Source organism: Lynx canadensis, chromosome A1 (genome assembly GCF_007474595.2).
Source record: "Lynx canadensis isolate LIC74 chromosome A1, mLynCan4.pri.v2, whole genome shotgun sequence".
Classification (NCBI taxonomy): Eukaryota; Metazoa; Chordata; class Mammalia; order Carnivora; family Felidae; genus Lynx; species Lynx canadensis.
The window spans coordinates 128,977,049-128,995,511 of record NC_044303.2 but is presented as its reverse complement, the minus strand read 5'-3'; the positions used below and the strand labels follow the sequence as shown (position 1 = coordinate 128,995,511).

Below are 18,463 nucleotides of genomic sequence, written 5' to 3'. Positions count from 1 at the left end.
TATGTGCATTTTAACATGATAAAAAATAATACTGGAAAAAAGTGGATATCCATATAAATGAAATTGTATTTATACCATTCACAAAAAATAGATTCAAAATGATCACTGATGTAGATATAAAGCCCCAAACCATAAAATTTTAGGAGAAACCACAGGAGAAAATATTCATGACCTTGGGTTAAGCAAAATTTTCTTGTAACACCAAAATGATGATACATAAAAGAAAAAAAATGATGAATTGGACTTTATTACAATTATGAATGTGTGCTCTCTAAGGGGCACTGTCAAAAGAATTGAAAAACAAGTCACAGACTGGGAAAAAATATTTGCAAATCACATATATGCGGAATTGTATTGAGCATATGTAAGGAACCCTCCAAGGTAAACAATTAGAAAAAAAACCCAACCAAATAAGAAATTTGTCAGCAAAAAGATATGAACATACGCTATAGCAAGGAAGATATACAGATGGCAAATATCATGAAAGATGATTAGCATGACCAGTCACTAGAGAAATAAAAATTAAAACCACAGTGAGACACTACAACACAAATCTAGTAACACTGACAACACTAAAGGCTAGGGAAGATGAGGAGCCTCTGTAGCTTTTCATGTAGTATTAATGGGAAAGCTAAATGGTATAGACGTTAAAAACCAGTTTAGCAGTTTAAGTTGAATTTATTCTTACCACATGACTTAGAAATGCCACCTGAATGAAATGATTACCTGAATGAAATGAAAATTCATTTTCAAATATTTATACCTAAATAGGAATATTAATTTATATAGTGGTTCCACTTATAATTGCTATAAAGTGTAAACAACCCAAATGTCCTGCAGCTGGTGAATGGGTAAGTTGGTATATCAATATGATAAAATTCTACTCAGCAATAATAAGGAATAAACTGCTGATTCATGTAAATATATAAATGGATTTCAAATGCATTAAGCGAATTGAAAGAAAGCAGCCTTCTGCTTCTAGCCAAGATGGAACAAGAGAAACAAATTACATGAAACAACAATTTTCAAAACAGTGGACATCAAGTAATGAAATACAGTGATCTCTTCAGAATGTTAAAAAACAAACAAACAAACAAACAAACAAACAAACAAAGGTTACCCTTACAATTGCCTCACTTACTCCTTTGAGAGTTTCCAGGCTGTTGCATGGGGAGGGGATCCTGCCAAAATCCACAATACTACTTATGTTATGGAAATGGAGCTGGGAGTCTAGGGAGACCAAAGTGACTAAAATTCACAGGATAGACTATCAGACAGGAGACAGCTTCAAAGAGAGCAAACTCTGGAGATTGGTGGGGGGGCCGCTATCAAGTATTCAGCAGAGCACTAATGAGTTCAGGTGAGTGAGAAACTTCTAAGACCAGGAAAAGAACCACCTGAAAAGATCAGAAGGAACAGTATTCATATTTTACACAGGAGCAAGAGTGATGTTAATTTCCAGCACCCAGAGTGGAAAACCTCATGATTGACAGGGCAGAGGAGAGTGCTCAGCAACAACTTGCATCAACAATACAGAATTATAGTTCTAGATTAAATTCCATTCCAGTCCTACCTAACAAATCTTGAAAGATTATCTCTGAAAGGATCAAACTGTTTCCAAGTCACTTAACTGTGTCTCAGAACAAAGCTCAATAATATAGATAGGAATATAAAAATATCTAGTATTCAACTAGGCAAAAATTTAAAATGCCTGACATCCAATCAGAAATTGCAAAGCAAACAAAGAAGCAGAAAAATACTTCCCATAATGAAGAGAAAAAAAAAAAAAAAACAACTAACCAACTAAAAACAGACACAGATGGTAGAATTAGCAGACAAGAACATTAAAACAGTTATAACTGTACTCCATATGTTCAAAAAGAGAGAGGACAGATTGAAGAGGTTAAGTAGAAACATGGAGGATATAAAACAGACCCTTATCAAACTTGTTCAGACGAAAACTACAATGCCTGAAACGAGGAATACTCTGGATGGATTGGTAGGAATTTGACACTGTAAAAGAAAAGATCAGTGAACTTGAAGGTACAATAAGAGAAACCATACAAAATAAAACTCAAAGAGTAAAAGCCTCTGCAAATGAACAGAGCATTTGTGAACTGTGAGACAACTTCAAATAGCCTAATATTGTAAGTGGAGTTCCCCAAAGGAAGGATGGAAAGAGACTCAAAGAAAAGTATTTGAAGAAATAATTGCCGAAATTTTTCTAAATTTAAAGGAAACTATAAATCCATAAGGCTAAGAAGCTCATGAAACTTCAAGCACAAAAGAGACTATATGATGGCACATCATAATCAAATGGCTGAAAACTAGTTTAAAAAAGAGTAACTTGGAAACAACCAGAAGAAAAAAAAATAGATGTTACATACAAAGGGATAAAGAAAAGCAGGACAACAGATTTCTTGACAAAAAAAGCATGTAAAGTAGCTTTAAACCACTGAAAGGAAAAAAAAAACCCTATCAACCTAGAACATTAGAACCAGAGAAATATCTTTTTTTTTAATATTTTATTTTTTAAGTAATCTCTACACCCAACATGGGGCTCGAACTCACGACCCCAAGATCAAGAGTCACATACTCCACCAACTGAGTCAGCCAGGTGACCCACCAGAGAAATACCTTTAAAAATATATTTCAGACATATGAAAGCTGAGAGAATTTAATGCCAGTAGACTTACATATAAAGAAATGTTAAAGGAAGGCATAGATACTAAAGGAAAATGATTGCAGATAGAAATCGGGATCTACAAAAAAGGAATAAAGAGCATTAGAAATGGTAAAAATATGAATTAAATATGTCATATTTTTCTTATTGATTAAGTCTATCTAAATGTTAGTTCACTATTTAAATAAAAATAATGATGTAGTGTGCAGTTTCTAACATGTAGAACTAAAATATATGACACAAACAGAAATCTTAGAAGGGAGAAATGGCAGTACACCTTCGTAAGGTTCTTATACTCTATATGAAGTGCAAACATCATATAAAGATAGATATGGTCAAGATATGGTCTACAAAACCAAAAGCAGACATGCAAGTAACAAAACAGAGATACAGTTGATAACCCACAGTAGGAAATAAAATTCAATCATAAACATACTCAATACTAATATATTATTTTGCTGTTTAGTTTCAGGGCTGCGAGAGCAAAGTAAAGTGTCAAAGATTCAGTGGCAATTAAACAATAGGAATTTATTTTTATTTTTTCACAATTCTGGAAGGTAGAAGTCTAAGATCAAGGTGTTAGCAAGGTCAGTTTCTTCTGAGGTTTCTCCCCTCAGCTTACAGATGGCTGTATTTTCCCTGTGTCTTCACATATTATTCCCTCTGTGTCCTAATTCCCTCTTCTTATAAGGATGCCAGTCATATTGGATTAAGACCCATCCTAAAAACCTTACTTTAACTTAACTATCTCTTTGAAGACCCTATCTCCAAATGCAGTCTTCAAATACAGTCTGAGGTGCTGGGGTTAAGGCTTCAACGTAGAATTTGGAGGGACACAATTCAGCCATAACAACTAGGAATGACAGATGTGACATCACTATAGATTGTAAAGATATTAAAAGGATGATAAGGACATATTATGGTCAGTTTTATGCAAAACATTTGGAAACTTAGATGAAATGGACAGACCCTTTAAAAGAAACAAGCTACCAAAGGTCATTCAAGAAGATACAGACACCCTGACTATCCTGAATATAATAAATTTAATTTGTAGTTGAAAAGTCCAGGCCCCGATGGCTTCAATAGCAAAGTCTATCAAATATTTTTAAAAATAATTTTAACTCGGGGCACCTGGGTGGCTTAGTCACTTAAGGGTCCGACTTTGGCTCAGGTCATGATCTCACAGTTCATGGGTCTGAGTCCTGCATCAGGCCCTGTGCTGACAGCTCAGAGACTGAGGCCTGCTTCAGATTCTGTATCTCTCTCTTTCTTCCCCTCCCCCACTTACATGTGCACTCTCTCTCTCTCTCAAAAATAAACCTTAAAAAAATTTTAAAATAATTTTAACTTTACATAAAGTTTTGCAGGATATTGAAGAAGGAATATATCCAAACTAATTTCATGAGACCAGCATTATCCTGACACCAAAACCAAGCAATGATGTTACAAGAAAAAAAAAATTACTAACCAATATCCCTCAAGAACCCTGATATAAAAACATTAAACAGAAGTTTAGATAAACCAATCAACAATGTATAAAAAGAATACTATATCAGGAACAAGGCAAGAATGTCCAATCTCATTCTTTCTAATCAACAGTATACTGGAAATCCTAGTCAGTGCAAGCAGGTAAGATTTAAAAAATGAAAGGCATCCAGGTTGGAAAGAAAGAAAAAATGTCTTTAATCATAGACAACATGATCTTCTAGGTATAAAATCTGATTAAATTTACAAAAAAGCTATTATAACTAATAACTGAGCTTAGCAAAGTCATAGAATACAAGATCAATATACAAATACCAATTGCATATTTATATAATAATAATGATGAACAATCAAAAATTGACATTAAAAAATTATCATTTAGAAATTAAAGAAGGCCCAAATTAAATAAAGAGAAACATAATGTCCAGGGGTCAGAAGTTCTTTGCAAAGTGATCTATAGGTTCAGCACAATCCCAACCAACATCCTAGGAGGAATTTTTGCAAAAATTACCAAGATCATTTTAAAATGCATTTGAAAATGCAAAGGACATAGGATAGCCAAAACATCTTCAAAAAAAGAATAATTAGGTTGTAAGACTAACATTACCTGATATCAAGAACTATAAAGCTACAGTTATCAAGGAAATAAGGCCCTCTGTCAAACAGCCATGAAAGATAAAGCCAGGCAATACCCATTTGAGTGAGTGTGGAAGTAGATCCTCTAGGGCCTGACAATAACCATGTGAATGAGCTTCCAAGTGGATGATTCCTGAGAGGAGCCTTGAGATGACTGCAGCCCAGGCCAACACACTGACTGCAGCCTTGTGAGACACATTGAGCCAGAAGATCCATGTAAGCCATGCCTAGAATCCTGATCCACAGAAACTGTGAGATAATAAATGCTTGTTATTTTAGATCTTTGACTTTTGGGGTAATTTGTTATGCAGCAGTGGATCACTAATACATATAGCTATCCTATCACCTGATGAAGACCACCAAGAACTGTCAGTAATTCCCAGCCAAACAATTTGGTTCAACAGTAGGTCCAGATGCTGGGCTGGGGCATAAGTTGATTAGAAACACTTCTAGAGTCATATAATCATAGAACACCAGACATATATAGAGCCTTTTAATTTTACAGATGAAAAACACAGAGGTAATATGATTTGCCCCAAATGATTAAGGACCTAGGTCTTCTGATGCTGGGATGAGGATAATATTATGTCCTGGCCATTATTTTATGAAGCTCACTTTGAAAGTGTTTGGTGGGGAATTCCTGTAACCTAAGAAAGCATGCTAAACAATTATTAATAATACTAAAGCAATACAAGTGCATATCACATACCGAGATGTTCATTATTAATTGTGTTAATTAGACAGGTTTAGTCTAATGTATCTAAAAAGTAATTTTTACCTAACCTTATTATGAGGTTTTATTCTTATATTTTAAGAAATATGTCTGATAAGTAAAGTTTAACTTTCTACCAGAAAGAAATGCTGGATCAGGGCCTTTCTGTCTCTTCCCACTACTTGGCATGTATTTTAGGGTCCTCATCAATGTTTATTACTGTCAATATCAAACAAGCTTAAAGCTACCAAAAACAACCACACACACACACACACACACACACACACACACACACAAAAGAAACAAAACTAGAAGCTAAAATGTCATCTGAATTATGGGGATAGAGATTTTGAGAGGCTCTATGTAAGAACTATCCATTAAGCCATGGATGAAACTCAAAAGCTTCCCTGAGACTGTAAGACTGTTGGACAGCTAGCACTATACTATCTCCCATAACTAAAACTTTGTCTAAGTGCTCCATACGTTTGGAACTAATTGCTCTGGCGTGCTGTTGTGTGTGTTTCTTTTCAAAATGGACTATTTATAGCAAGTCAGCAGAACTCCCCAATATCTCTTCCTTATGTACTTTCAATTTAAAATTCATTCATTCAACAGATATTGATTGAGCTTGCACTTATTTTATGTTAAGTGTTGAGCAAGGCCCTAAGACTACAATGATGAACACAGTAAGAACTGTAACCTAAAGTGTCTTTTAGTCTGGGGAGAGGAGGTAGATGAGGTAACATGGAAAAATCTACAGTGGTTTAAGTTTAATGTTTGGGAAGCCATAAAGTGAGATGGGGGGTGGGGGGGAGAAGCATGCCACATAGCACTAGGAGGTGAGAGGTGGGGTCAGAAAGGAGTTCCAAAGGAACTCAATGTGTGCTCTAAAACTCAGAGTAAGTAAGAATTAGCCACATTATTAATGAGGTAGGCAATATAGTATGCAATAGTATGCATAGTATGCAATGAGGTAGGCAATATAGTATGAAGAGTAAAGATTTAGGGACAGATATTTTGGTTTAAAATCTTGGTTGCAGCTGCTGTTTGTACTTAGGAAGTTATTTAACCATTCTGTGCTTCATCTGGAGGAATCAAAAGGGAATTTACACAAATTCTCACCATCACATCTATGTGCCTATCTGTACCTATGGCTGTATACTCTACTTTCTTGCTATTACAACTGATGAGTTTCCATGCTCTTGTCAAAGGCCAATTCTTTCACATATGTACTAGACTCCATCTCACCTCAAGGTCACTCTCTCTTGCATTATTAATGCTTCCTTTTTGGTTGGTTCTTCCCCATCATTATTTAAAAATCTGGTTACTTCTCTGAATAGCCAAAACAATCCCTAAAAAGAAACCTAAGGCTGGAGACATCATAATGCTGGACTTCAAGATGTATTACAAAGCTGTAATCATCAAGACAGTATGGTACTGGCACAAGAACAGACACTCAGATCAATGGAACAGAATAAAGAACCCAGAAATGGACTCACAAATGTATGGCCAACTAATCTTTGACAAAGTAGGAAAGAATATCCAATGAAAAAAGACAGTCTCTTCAGCAAATGGTGTTGGGAAAACTGGACAGCAACATGCAAAAGAATGAACCTGGACCACTTTCTTATACCATACACAAAAATAAACTCAAAATGGATGACAGATCTAAATGTAAGACAGGAAGCCATCAAAATCCTAGAGGAGAGGGATGCCTGGGTGGCTTAGTCAGTTCAGTGTCTGACTTCAGCTCAGGTCATGATCTCATGGTTTGTGAGTTCAAGCCCCACATCAGGCTCTGTACTGACAACTCAGAGCCTGCAGCCTGATTCAGATTCTGTGTCTCCTTCTCTCTCAGCCCCTTCCCAGCTCACATATTCTCTCTCTCTCACTTTCTCTCTCTCTCTCTCAAAAATAAACATAAAAACAAAATCCTAGAGGAGAAAATGGGTAACAACCTCTTTGACTTCCACCACAGCAACTTCTTACTTGACATGTCTCCAGAGTCAAGGGAAACCAAAGCAAAAATGAACTATTGGGACTTCATCAAGATAAAAAGCTTCTGCACCATGAAGGAAACAATCAGCAAAACTAAAAGGCAGTGCTTAAGGAATGCAAGAAGATATCTGCAAATGACCTTATCTGATAAAGGGTTAGTATCCAAAATCTATAAAGAACTTACCAAACTCAAATAATCCAGTGAAGAAATGGGCAAAATACATGATCAGACACTTTTTTGAAAGAAGACATTCAGATGGCTCACAGACACATAAAAAGATGCTCAACATCACTTATCATCAGGGAAATACAAATTAAAACCACAATGAGATACCACCTCATGCCTGTCAGAATGGCTAAAATTAACAATTCAGGCAACAACAGATGTTGGCAAGGATGCGGAGAAAGAGGAACCCTTTTGCACCACTGGTGGGAATGCAAACTGGTGCAACCACTCTGGAAAACAGTATGGAACTTCCTCAAAAAATTAAAAATAGAACTACCCTCCGCCCCAGCAATTGCACTACTAGGTGTTTATCCAAAGGATAAAGGAGTGCTGTTTCAAAGGGACACATGCACTCCAATCTTTATAGTAGTGCTATCAACAACAGCCCAAAGTATAGACAGAGCCCAAATATTCATCGACTGATGAATGAATAAAGAAGATGTGGTACACACACACACACACACACACACACACTCACACACACACACACACACACACACACACACACGAGTATTACTTGGCAGTCAAAAAGAATAAAACCTTGCCATTTGCAACAATGTTGATGGAACTAGAGATTATTATGCTAAGTGAAATAAGTCCATCAGAGAAAGACAAATATCATATGATTTCACTCATATGTGGAATTTAAGAAACAAAACAGATAAACATAAGGGAAGGGAAGCAAAAATAATATAAAGACAGACATGGAGAAAAACCGTAAGAGACTCTTAAATACAGAGAACCAACTGAAGGTTACTGGCAGAGTATTGGGTGATTGGGTGGGGAGAGGGGCTAAAAGGGTGAGGAGCATTAAGGAGGACACCTGTTGGGATGAGCACTAGGTGTTATATGTAAGTGATGAATCACTAAATTCTATTCTTAGAAAAAAATAATTTGGTTACTTCTCCTATCTTTAAAACACAACAAAACACAGGGACATCTGGGTGGCTCAGGCAGTTAAGCGTCTGAACTAGGCTCAGGTCATGATCTCACAATACCTAAGGGGAAGCCTCACATCGGGCTCTCTGCTGTCAGCGTGGAGTCCATTTTGGATACTCTGTCCCCTCTCTCTCTGTCCCTCCCCCACTTGCATTGGCTCTCTCTCTCTCAAAAAGAAATAAACATCAAAAAAATTTTAAACAATAAAACATAAAATTGCTCTCTTTACTTTCCCACCCAGTGTCTGCTTCAATACTCATTCCCTTTTACACACAAATTCCTCAGAAGCATTGTCTATACTCATTCCCTCCAAATATTCTTTTGCTATCCTTTCTTTATCAGGCTTTTGTTCCTAACACCCTACACACTATTTTTTGGCAGGATCATGGAGTCCTTTGTTCCTAAAGCAAAGAATTAATTCTCAAGCTTCATTTAATGGTTGAACCATTAAATGGTTGAACCATCCTCCTTGAAAATTAGCTTCCAGCACATGAAACTTTCCTTCTCCTTCCCCTTCCCCTCCTCCTCCTCCTCCTCCTCCTCCTCCTCCTTCTTCTTCTTCTTCTTCTTTCTCCTTTTCTGGCTACTTCTTTCTTGTCTTCACTGTCTCTAAACCCTGGAGCAGTTGACAGGACAGTCTCTGAATGTCTCATCTTCTCTTTACACTTATTCTCTTTGTGAACTCATCCAGTCTCCCAATGCTAAACACCATTTATTAGCTGTCAACTCCCAAATTTTATCTCTAGCCCAAAATATTCCACTAAATTCTTGGCTTATATACAACTTACTATACATCTATCTTACTAGATGTCTAATAGATATCTCAAACTTAACATTTCCAAAATTGATCTCATTCCCCCCGCCCCAACTTGCTCCTCCCACAGGATTGCCCTCAGAGTCAACAGCATAGAAAAACAGTCCATTTTTTCCAGGTGAGGCCAAGAGCTTAAAAGGCATCACTGACTGCTCTCCTTTCTCTTACATTCCATATCCAATCTATCAGCAAATCCCACTGGGTCTGCTTTTACAAGACCCAGAATGCAACTACTTCTTACCACTCCCACCCCTACTCTGGTTCAAGTCACAGTTACTCCTTGCCTAAATTATTAGGAGCCTCCTGTCTCCATGTTTTGCCTGTGCCCTCTTAAGTCTCTGCAGTGCAGCAGCCAGAGTGATGCTGTTAAATATAACAAAGCATATGACTACTCTTTTCAAAACCTTCCATGGCATTCAATCTCACTCAGAGTAAAAGCCAAGGTCCTTAAATTATCTATAAGATCCTACAAGACTGGGTATACTCTTACTTTTCTAACTTCATATATTAATTTCCCTCTGGTTCTGTTCCAATCACACTGGCTTCCTTGCTGTTCATTAAACATCTGAGCATGCTCCCGCCTCAGGGCTTTTGCACTCACTCTCCAGGAATGCTCCTCTACTACTTATCTGCATAACCAGCTCCTTCTTCTGCCTTTATTCCAAGTCATTTCCTCAGTAATGCCTTTTCATTACAGTATTTAAAACTGCAAAACTCTCCCCAACACTCCCTATTTCCTCTCTCCTGTTTTATTTTCTGTGGCCATTAACATACTATGTAGTTATTTATCTGGTTTATTGTCTTTCTCCCACCTACTCTCCCAGTCCAGAAAGTAAACTCTATGAGTGCAGAGGTCCGCCACAGATATTTACTAAAAGAATGAATGAGTGAAGAGTGCATCCATCTAACACGTACCCCCATACATTTTGGGGACCGCTACTCTACTAATAACTGACAAATATTCATCTAGATCTGAAAATACTTTAGATTCATTTGGTGTTGACACTATTTACTTTAAAAGTTTTCTTTCTCTTTCCTTTCTTTTTTTTTAATATAGTGTGTTGTGTATTTATTTTATTTTACTTTACTTTTTCATGGTATGGAATTATTTTTTACATTTAATTGATATGTACCACTATAAGAATAATTTTATTTTCAGTGTTTGGTTGATACATTTATGTTAAGGGTAAGACTCACAGGATACTTATGCTGAATTATTGGATCAGGACAAAGCCATAAAAAGCATTAGAACTGGGATTCCTAGGTGACTGAGTCAGTTAAGCATCCAACTTTGGCTCAGGTCATGATCTCATGGTTTATGGGTTCGAGCCCCGTGTTGGGCTTGGTGCTGACAACTTGGAGCCTGGAGCCTGCTTTGGATTCTCTTTCTGCTCCTCCCCAGCTTGTGCTCTGTCTCTGTCTCTGTCTCTCTCTCAAAAATAAAAATAAACATTAAAAAAATCATTAGAACTTCATTTTAATTCCTTGAAAGTCTCAAAGTTTTTGAAAAACGAGTCAATACCTATTTGTTTATTTGTAACTCTATTTTTTATAAACATTTTAACTCTATACTATTTTTGGAAAAAATGATAAAATAGACTCATAAGGAGGTACAGGCATTATTTAAGAATTGTGAATGTAGCTCATAACATTGGAAAGTCTGTTACAATAAAAAAATCTCAATTATTGCTGCTAGAAGTTGTCAGTTTATATTCTGCATTTCTTCAAAAAATCTCTGGTCTCTACCCATTTTTATGTTCTTTTCTCATAGTTCTGATATTTTCAAAGCTAATAAGGTAAAACAGAAAAGATAATCCCGAAGAAATATTTATACTCACATACTGGCATAAAAGTAACTTAATGCCTATAGTTATCACAAGTAGAGTATGCTTCACCTGCCAGGATGCAGTAGGTCTACTGTTTGCAGTTTGTAGCCGTATAACATAGGCAGTATATCTAATCTTTCTAGACCTTAGATTCCCTATTAAATGGGTATAATTACAGTGTCTACCTCATAGGATTGTTGTGATGATTAAATATTATAATGATCATGGGGTGCCTGGGTGGCTCAGTCGGTTGAGCATCTGACTTCGGCTCAGGTCTTGATCTCACAGTTTGTGGGTTCGAGCCCCATGTCAGGCTCTGTGCTGGCGCCTCAGAGCTTGGAGCCTGCTTCAGATTCTGTATCCCCTCTCTCTCTGCCCCTCCCCTTCTTGCACTCTGTCTCTCTTTCTCCAAAATAAATAAACATTTAAAAAAATTAAGGGGCGCCTGGGTGGCTCAGTTGGTTGGGCCGCCAACTTCGGCTGAGGTCACGATCTCGCAGTCTGTGAGTTCGAGCCCCGCGTCGGGCTCTGTGCTGACTGCTCAGAGCCTGGAGCCTGTTTCAGATTCTGTGTCTCCCTCTCTCTCTGACCCTCCCCCATTCATGCTTTGTCTCTCTCTGTCTCAAAAATAAATAAACGTTAAAAAAAATTAAAAAAAAACATTATAATAATTATAAACAATGATTATAAACAGCAATGATTATAAACAATGATTATAATACCAGGTAGACAAGTAAATACTGGGTAAGTGATAAGTGATATAAAATAAATATTGGTATAATCAGAAAGAAAAAGATACATATTGGTATTCTAGGTAAAGCTCTTTTAGATGCAAATAACAAAAGCTAATTCAAGCTGGATTTCACGTATTCAATATATATTTACTGAACATTTAGCATGTGTCAGGTACTAGGCAAAGAACTGGTAAGGGAAAAGGGAAAATTTAGAACAAGGATATGGGGTAGCACTAATACTCAAAGGCAGATGTGCAGCTGAACTACATTTAGATAGAAATCGAAGAGAGGACTGGAAACTTTCAGGAAACTTAGGCAACATTCTGTCTCACTATTTCTTTTTGCAGACTGGTTTCCATTTTCTTCTTAATAGATCAGCTTTTCCTGCAACAAAGCTTAGATAGTAGATTGAAGATAACTACCCATAATCATATGTTATTGTTCCAGCCATACTGAAAGACTGACTGCTACTGTTATATCTCACTTTGGTCTCTTATCTTAATTCCAAAGTCCTGATAGGGATCAAGTGTCCATCCTTGTCTTAACAGAGGATGAGCTAACAGGGTCATTTTAAGTTGAGCAAATATTTCAGATGGTAACAGCAAGTATTATTCACAGTTTATGAAAGAGTAAACTAAGACTGAGAAGAATGAATTTACTTTCCCAAGTTCATGTAGGTATTCTGTGCCAGAAACAATATTTGAACTCTGGGAGTGTGCGACTGCACAGTCAGCACATGAAAGTGAGTGCCTCTGTCAAGTCTGTATTATAGGAGCTTTGCTCAGCTCACCCTAGTACCAGCTCAGCTAATGTTTAAAAATTCCTTTCACTGGGGGTGCCTGGGTGGCTCAGTCGTTCCTCCAACTTTGGCTCAGGTCATGACCTCACAGCTTGTGGTTTGAGCCCCACGTCGGGCTCTGTGTTGACAGCTCAGACCCTGGAGCCTGCTTCGGATTCTGTGTCTCCCTCTCTCTCTTCCCCTACCCTGCTCACCCTCTGTCTCTCTCTCAAAAATAAATAAACATAAAAAATTTTTTTAAAAAGTTCCTTTCACTGTATATGTGTTTCCTTACTAAAGTGTGACACCTTCACAATGTTTAAAGAAATGGAATATCTTTTAAAAAGGTCATGGATTCGGATTACTAAAATTTTTGTAAAAAGAATAAACATATAATTATACCTGCTTCTGTTAATTTTGTATAAACAATTTGCCTTCCAGAAGATACTAGTAAAAACACAAACTTACCTTCCCATTCTGTTGGGATATCCCCTACTTCATAGTCGACTTCTCTTTTATTTGCTGTTTCTATAATTCTTTTCTCTCGAATAGTCTGTCCTACAAGACAAAAGTGATTACATTATTTTTAAAGGAAGTCATGACACAGTAGTTACTACAAGTAATATTTTCTCTTTGGATATTTCACAACTCCTTATTTGGTAAAAGAATTATCAGGACAAAGAAGAGATTCCATTTAGAGTTAGTTTTGTTAGAAAAAGCAAATTCTAGGGGCCTGGTTGGCTCAGTTCATTGAGCGTCCAACTTCAGCTCAGGTTATGATCTCATGGTTCATGGGTTTGAGCCCCATGTCAGGCTCTCTGCTTGACAGCTCAGAGCCTGGAGCCTGTTTCAGATTCTGTCTCCCTCTCTCTATGCCCCGACCCTGCTTGTGCTCTACTCTCTGTCTCTAAAATAAACAATAAAAAAAAATTTTTTTAAAGAAAAAGCAAATTCTAAACTTACTACAAAAATTTAAAATTTTCTACCATAGCATGCAAAATTAATTTTGGTAGAGTAAATGTAGATTTTGTTAAAAAAAAAAAGGAACTAATTAATCTTAGGGCACAAATGGCCAAAAAAAAAATACATACAAAAAACCATTTTAATAATCAACAGTGTTCAACTCCTTCAAATTCTACAAGTATTTGTATTAGAGGTGCCAGCGGCTGCTATGACTGCCCAAGGGAACAGCTACTCACACCCCCTACTATGTAAGGAACCACAAGATCCTGCTGCCATCCCACCACCACAGTATACTGGCAAACCCAAGGGAACCAACTTATGGGTTCGATTCTATGACCTATGTGAGTGATTACCTCTTACTGGATCTAAATCAAGAAGGCAAAAACTGGGGAACTACGAATGTGAGATCACACTGGTACAGGATGGTAGCAGTGTAGAAACAAGAAAGCAAATGGAGCAGTAAAGAAAAAGGTGTAGAGGAATCAGGGATGGGATGAGAATGCAATAGGCTTACTTATCTCAATAATAAAAATTTGATTAACAGGTATTTTAGGTTCATAAAAAAGATATAAAACTATCTGGTATTTTCTTCTGTTTCCACAGTCTCAATTATATCCTTCAAAGCAGCTTTGTCAAACTGGTGGTTTCAAAACATGTTCCCTTTTCAGTGAGCCTTTGAGCCTAGGGAAACCAGGTGAAGTTGGTAATTCCCAAAAGTTAGTGAGTGTGCCTGCCTACTCAGGGAATGCAAGCTGAAACAGAGAAGACCATGGTGAGTAAGTATAAGAGGAGGAGCATGGCTTAACAATAATTACACTAGTCAGGGAGAGAAATCTGGCCTTTACAAAATACTACTTTCTCTTCCCACTCCATGACCAACCTTACACTATGCTAAATAGACTGAATGACATAATTAAGCAAAATGACCTTGTTGCAAATCTCTGCCTGAAATTCTACCAAGTAAAAATTCCTTCAATTGCAGACCAAGGAAATTCCTCGGAGTGAGTATGCGGGAGAAAGGAAGCCACAAAAGGATAGCCTAAGAAGAATGAGTGACTAGTGCTATTTCCTTTGCCTTAGTAATAATAAGTGAAAGGCTGAGATTTCATGGACAAGCCATCAATAGGTAATAACTGTGAAGTATGCGGTTAGGGAAATTCTGCATTTCATTATGGACTCAGTGAATCAAGATGATTTAATCTTAACACAGAGGTTCCCCAAGTTTTATAAAAGGCACTAACCTTTTGCTTACCTTACCCAATAAATTAACAGTAAGTCAAGGTATTAGCAGTAAAGCCTCTAGTTGTAGGGACAAGAGTCAGAGTAAAAGGAGCCTGTAACAATGAGAGGTGCATTACTCTCATAGTAGAGGCTCAAAATATCTAAGTGTCTTTACTAAAATGCTATTTGTATCTATATATATAAACAGGTAATAACAAAAGTTATCATAAATTTAGCATACACTAAAGTATGTTTACATGACAATTTTTAAAATGTTTGGAAGAATCAAAATACCTGTGCCTTCATATAGCTCTCATCTGAATATGAAGACATATGTCCTTTTAGCAATCACAAGTACAGAAAGGAAAACTACCATCTAAAACACAAAATGCTAACAAATTGTCTTCTGAAGGTAGGTGTGTGTTCTATAAGCTTTTAAATGTACATCAAAAAATTTAGCAGAGAAGAGGATAAAGAGGTTTACCAGTCTCAGTACCACCACTAAAGGCATATATAATACAAGTATATTTCAATGTCTGTGATAAAAAAAAATAACATCCTATCTCTTATCTCTTAGGTCTATCAATTTAAAGTCTCCCAAGATTTTTAAAAATCATAAGCAATACTTATTTGTGTATAAATGAAAGGACAGAGTAACACATGAGTTAGTTTAGCTAATTCCTTGATAATTGCTGAGAAAATCTTATTTATAAATAGAAGACATCAAAGATATAAAAAAATTACATATACAAAGTAAGGCTATTAGTTTATTGAATAAATTTTTTTGTAATCAGATGTAAGTTCTTGCCCCCAAATAAATTGTTTTAAAACTACTCCATTCTTTGTAATAAGTCCTACTTCCATAATTTTTAAGAACTGGGAATGAAGTCTATCCCTCTCACTGAGTAAGAAATTATACACAAATTGTACACTTATTTGTACTAATATGCTTTCATATAATAGTTGTAAAGATAATCCTACTTATCACAGCAAAAAATTTCCATCTTTACAAACAGATCAAATTTAAGTACCTGGTCAGGTGTAAAAACTTTAGGGTCTAATTTACATTTAAAAATTAATTTGATAACAAAAACATTAATCTAACACACGTATTGGCTTAATAAGTCCTAATACAACAATAAACAATTGACACTGGTGCTCAGTGAGGATTATTATGTAAAACAATGCACAATTTTAATTATATTTAATTACTTTAATTTAATTAATAGTAAAACAACAGCTTTAATAAAACAGTCAAAACAGGGGCACCTGGGTGGCTCAGTTGGTTGAGCGTCTGAATTCGACTCAGGGCATGATCTCACACTCATGGGTTCCAGCCCCATGTCAGGCTGTGTGCTGACAGCTCAGAGCCTAGAACCTTGCTTTGGATTCTGTCTCCCTCTCTCTCTGCCCCTCCCCCACTCGTACTCTGTCTCTCTCTCTCTCTCAAAATAAATAAACATAATAATAAAAAAATTTTAAAAAACCAGCCAAAACAAAAGTTTGAATCCAAGTGGATCATAATGGTCAGTGGTATATGGATTTAAAGATAGCAGAAATGACAATATTTTACCTTTTTTTTTTCAACGTTTATTCATTTTTGAGAGACACAGAGAGAGAGCATGAGTGGGGAAGGGATAGAGGGAGGGAGACACAGAATCCGAAGCAGGCTCCAGGCTCTGAGCTGTCAGCACAGAGCCCGATGTGGGGCTTGAACTCACCAACTGTGAGATCATGACCTGAGCCAAAGTCGGACGCTCAAGCGACTGAGCCATCCAGGCACCACAACAATATGTTACCTTTTTAAAGGGAATGAGAGGCCAACACTATTTTAGTAACAATACTTAGAACATTATTTGCCTTTTTCACTTCCATTCTTTGTGAACATAGAGTTTTCTTTTTTTTTTTTTAATATATGAAATTTATTGTCAAATTGGTTTCCATACAACACCCAGTGCTCATCCCAAAAGGTGCCCTCCTCAATACCCATCACCCACCCTCCCCTCCCTCCCACCCCCCATCAACCCTCAGTTTGTTCTCAGTTTTTAACAGTCTCTTATGCTTTGGCTCTCTCCCACTCTAACCTCTTTTTTTTTTTTTTTCCTTCCCCTCCCCCATGGGTTTCTCTTAAGTTTCTCAGGATCCACATAAGAGTGAAAACATATGGTATCTGTCTTTCTCTGTATGGCTTATTTCACTTAGCATCACACTCTCCAGTTCCATCCACGTTGCTACAAAAGGCCATATTTCATTTTTTCTCATTGCCACGTAGTATTCCATTGTGTATATAAACCACAATTTCTTTATCCATTCATCAGTTGATGGACATTTAGGCTCTTTCCATAATTTGGCTATTGTTGAGAGTGCTGCTATAAACATTGGGGCACAAGTGCCCCTATGCATCAGTACTCCTGTATCCCTTGGATAAATTCCTAGCAGTGCTATTGCTGGGTCATAGGGTAGGTCTATTTTTAATTTTCTGAGGAACCTCCACACTGCTTTCCAGAGCGGCTGCACCAATTTGCATTCCCACCAACAGTGCAAGAGGGTTCCCGTTTCTCCACATCCTCTCCAGCATCTATAGTCTCCTGATTTGTTCATTTTGGCCACTCTGACTGGCGTGAGGTGATACCTGAGTGTGGTTTTGATTTGTATTTCCCTGATGAGGAGCGACGTTGAGCATCTTTTCATGTGCCTGTTGGCCATCCGGATGTCTTCTTTAGAGAAGTGTCTATTCATGTTTTCTGCCCATTTCTTCACTGGGTTATTTGTTTTTCGGGTGTGGAGTTTGGTGAGCTCTTTATAGATTTTGGATACTAGCCCTTTGTCCGATATGTCATTTGCAAATATCTTTTCTCATTCCGTTGGTTGCCTTTTAGTTTTGTTGGCTGTTTCCTTTGCTGTGCAGAAGCTTTTTATCTTCATAAGGTCCCAGTAATTCACTTTTGCTTTTAATTCCTTTGCCTTTGGAGATGTGTCGAGTAAGAGATTGCTATGGCTGAGGTCAGAGAGGTCTTTTCCTGCTTTCTCCTCTAAGGTTTTGATGGTTTCCTGTCTCACATTCAGGTCCTTTATCCATTTTGAGTTTATTTTTGTGAGTGGTGTGAGAAAGTGGTCTAGTTTCAACCTTCTGCATGTTGCTGTCCAGTTCTCCCAGCACTATTTGTTAAAGAGACTGTCTTTTTTCCATTGGATGTTCTTTCCTGCTTTGTCAAAGATGAGTTGGCCATACGTTTGTGGGTCTAGTTCTGGGGTTTCTATTCTATTCCATTGGTCTATGTGTCTGTTTTTGTGCCAATACCATGCTGTCTTGATGATGACAGCTTTGTAGTAGAGGCTAAAGTCTGGGATTGTGATGCCTCCTGCTTTGGTCTTCTTCTTCAAAATTACTTTGGCTATTCGGGGCCTTTTGTGGTTCCATATGAATTTTAGGATTGCTTGTTGTAGT

At 37.0% G+C, this 18,463-nt stretch overlaps 1 protein-coding gene across 1 annotated transcript in view; it reads right to left on the bottom strand.

Moving 5' to 3' along the window:
- NDUFAF2 (NADH:ubiquinone oxidoreductase complex assembly factor 2) overlaps positions 1-18,463 on the bottom strand; it is a 176,027-nt gene that overhangs the window by 58,025 nt on the left and 99,539 nt on the right. The window contains exon 2 of the mRNA XM_030321614.1: positions 13,300-13,389. Coding sequence (XP_030177474.1) covers positions 13,300-13,389 — 90 coding nt within the window. The remainder of the gene's footprint in view (positions 1-13,299; positions 13,390-18,463) is intronic.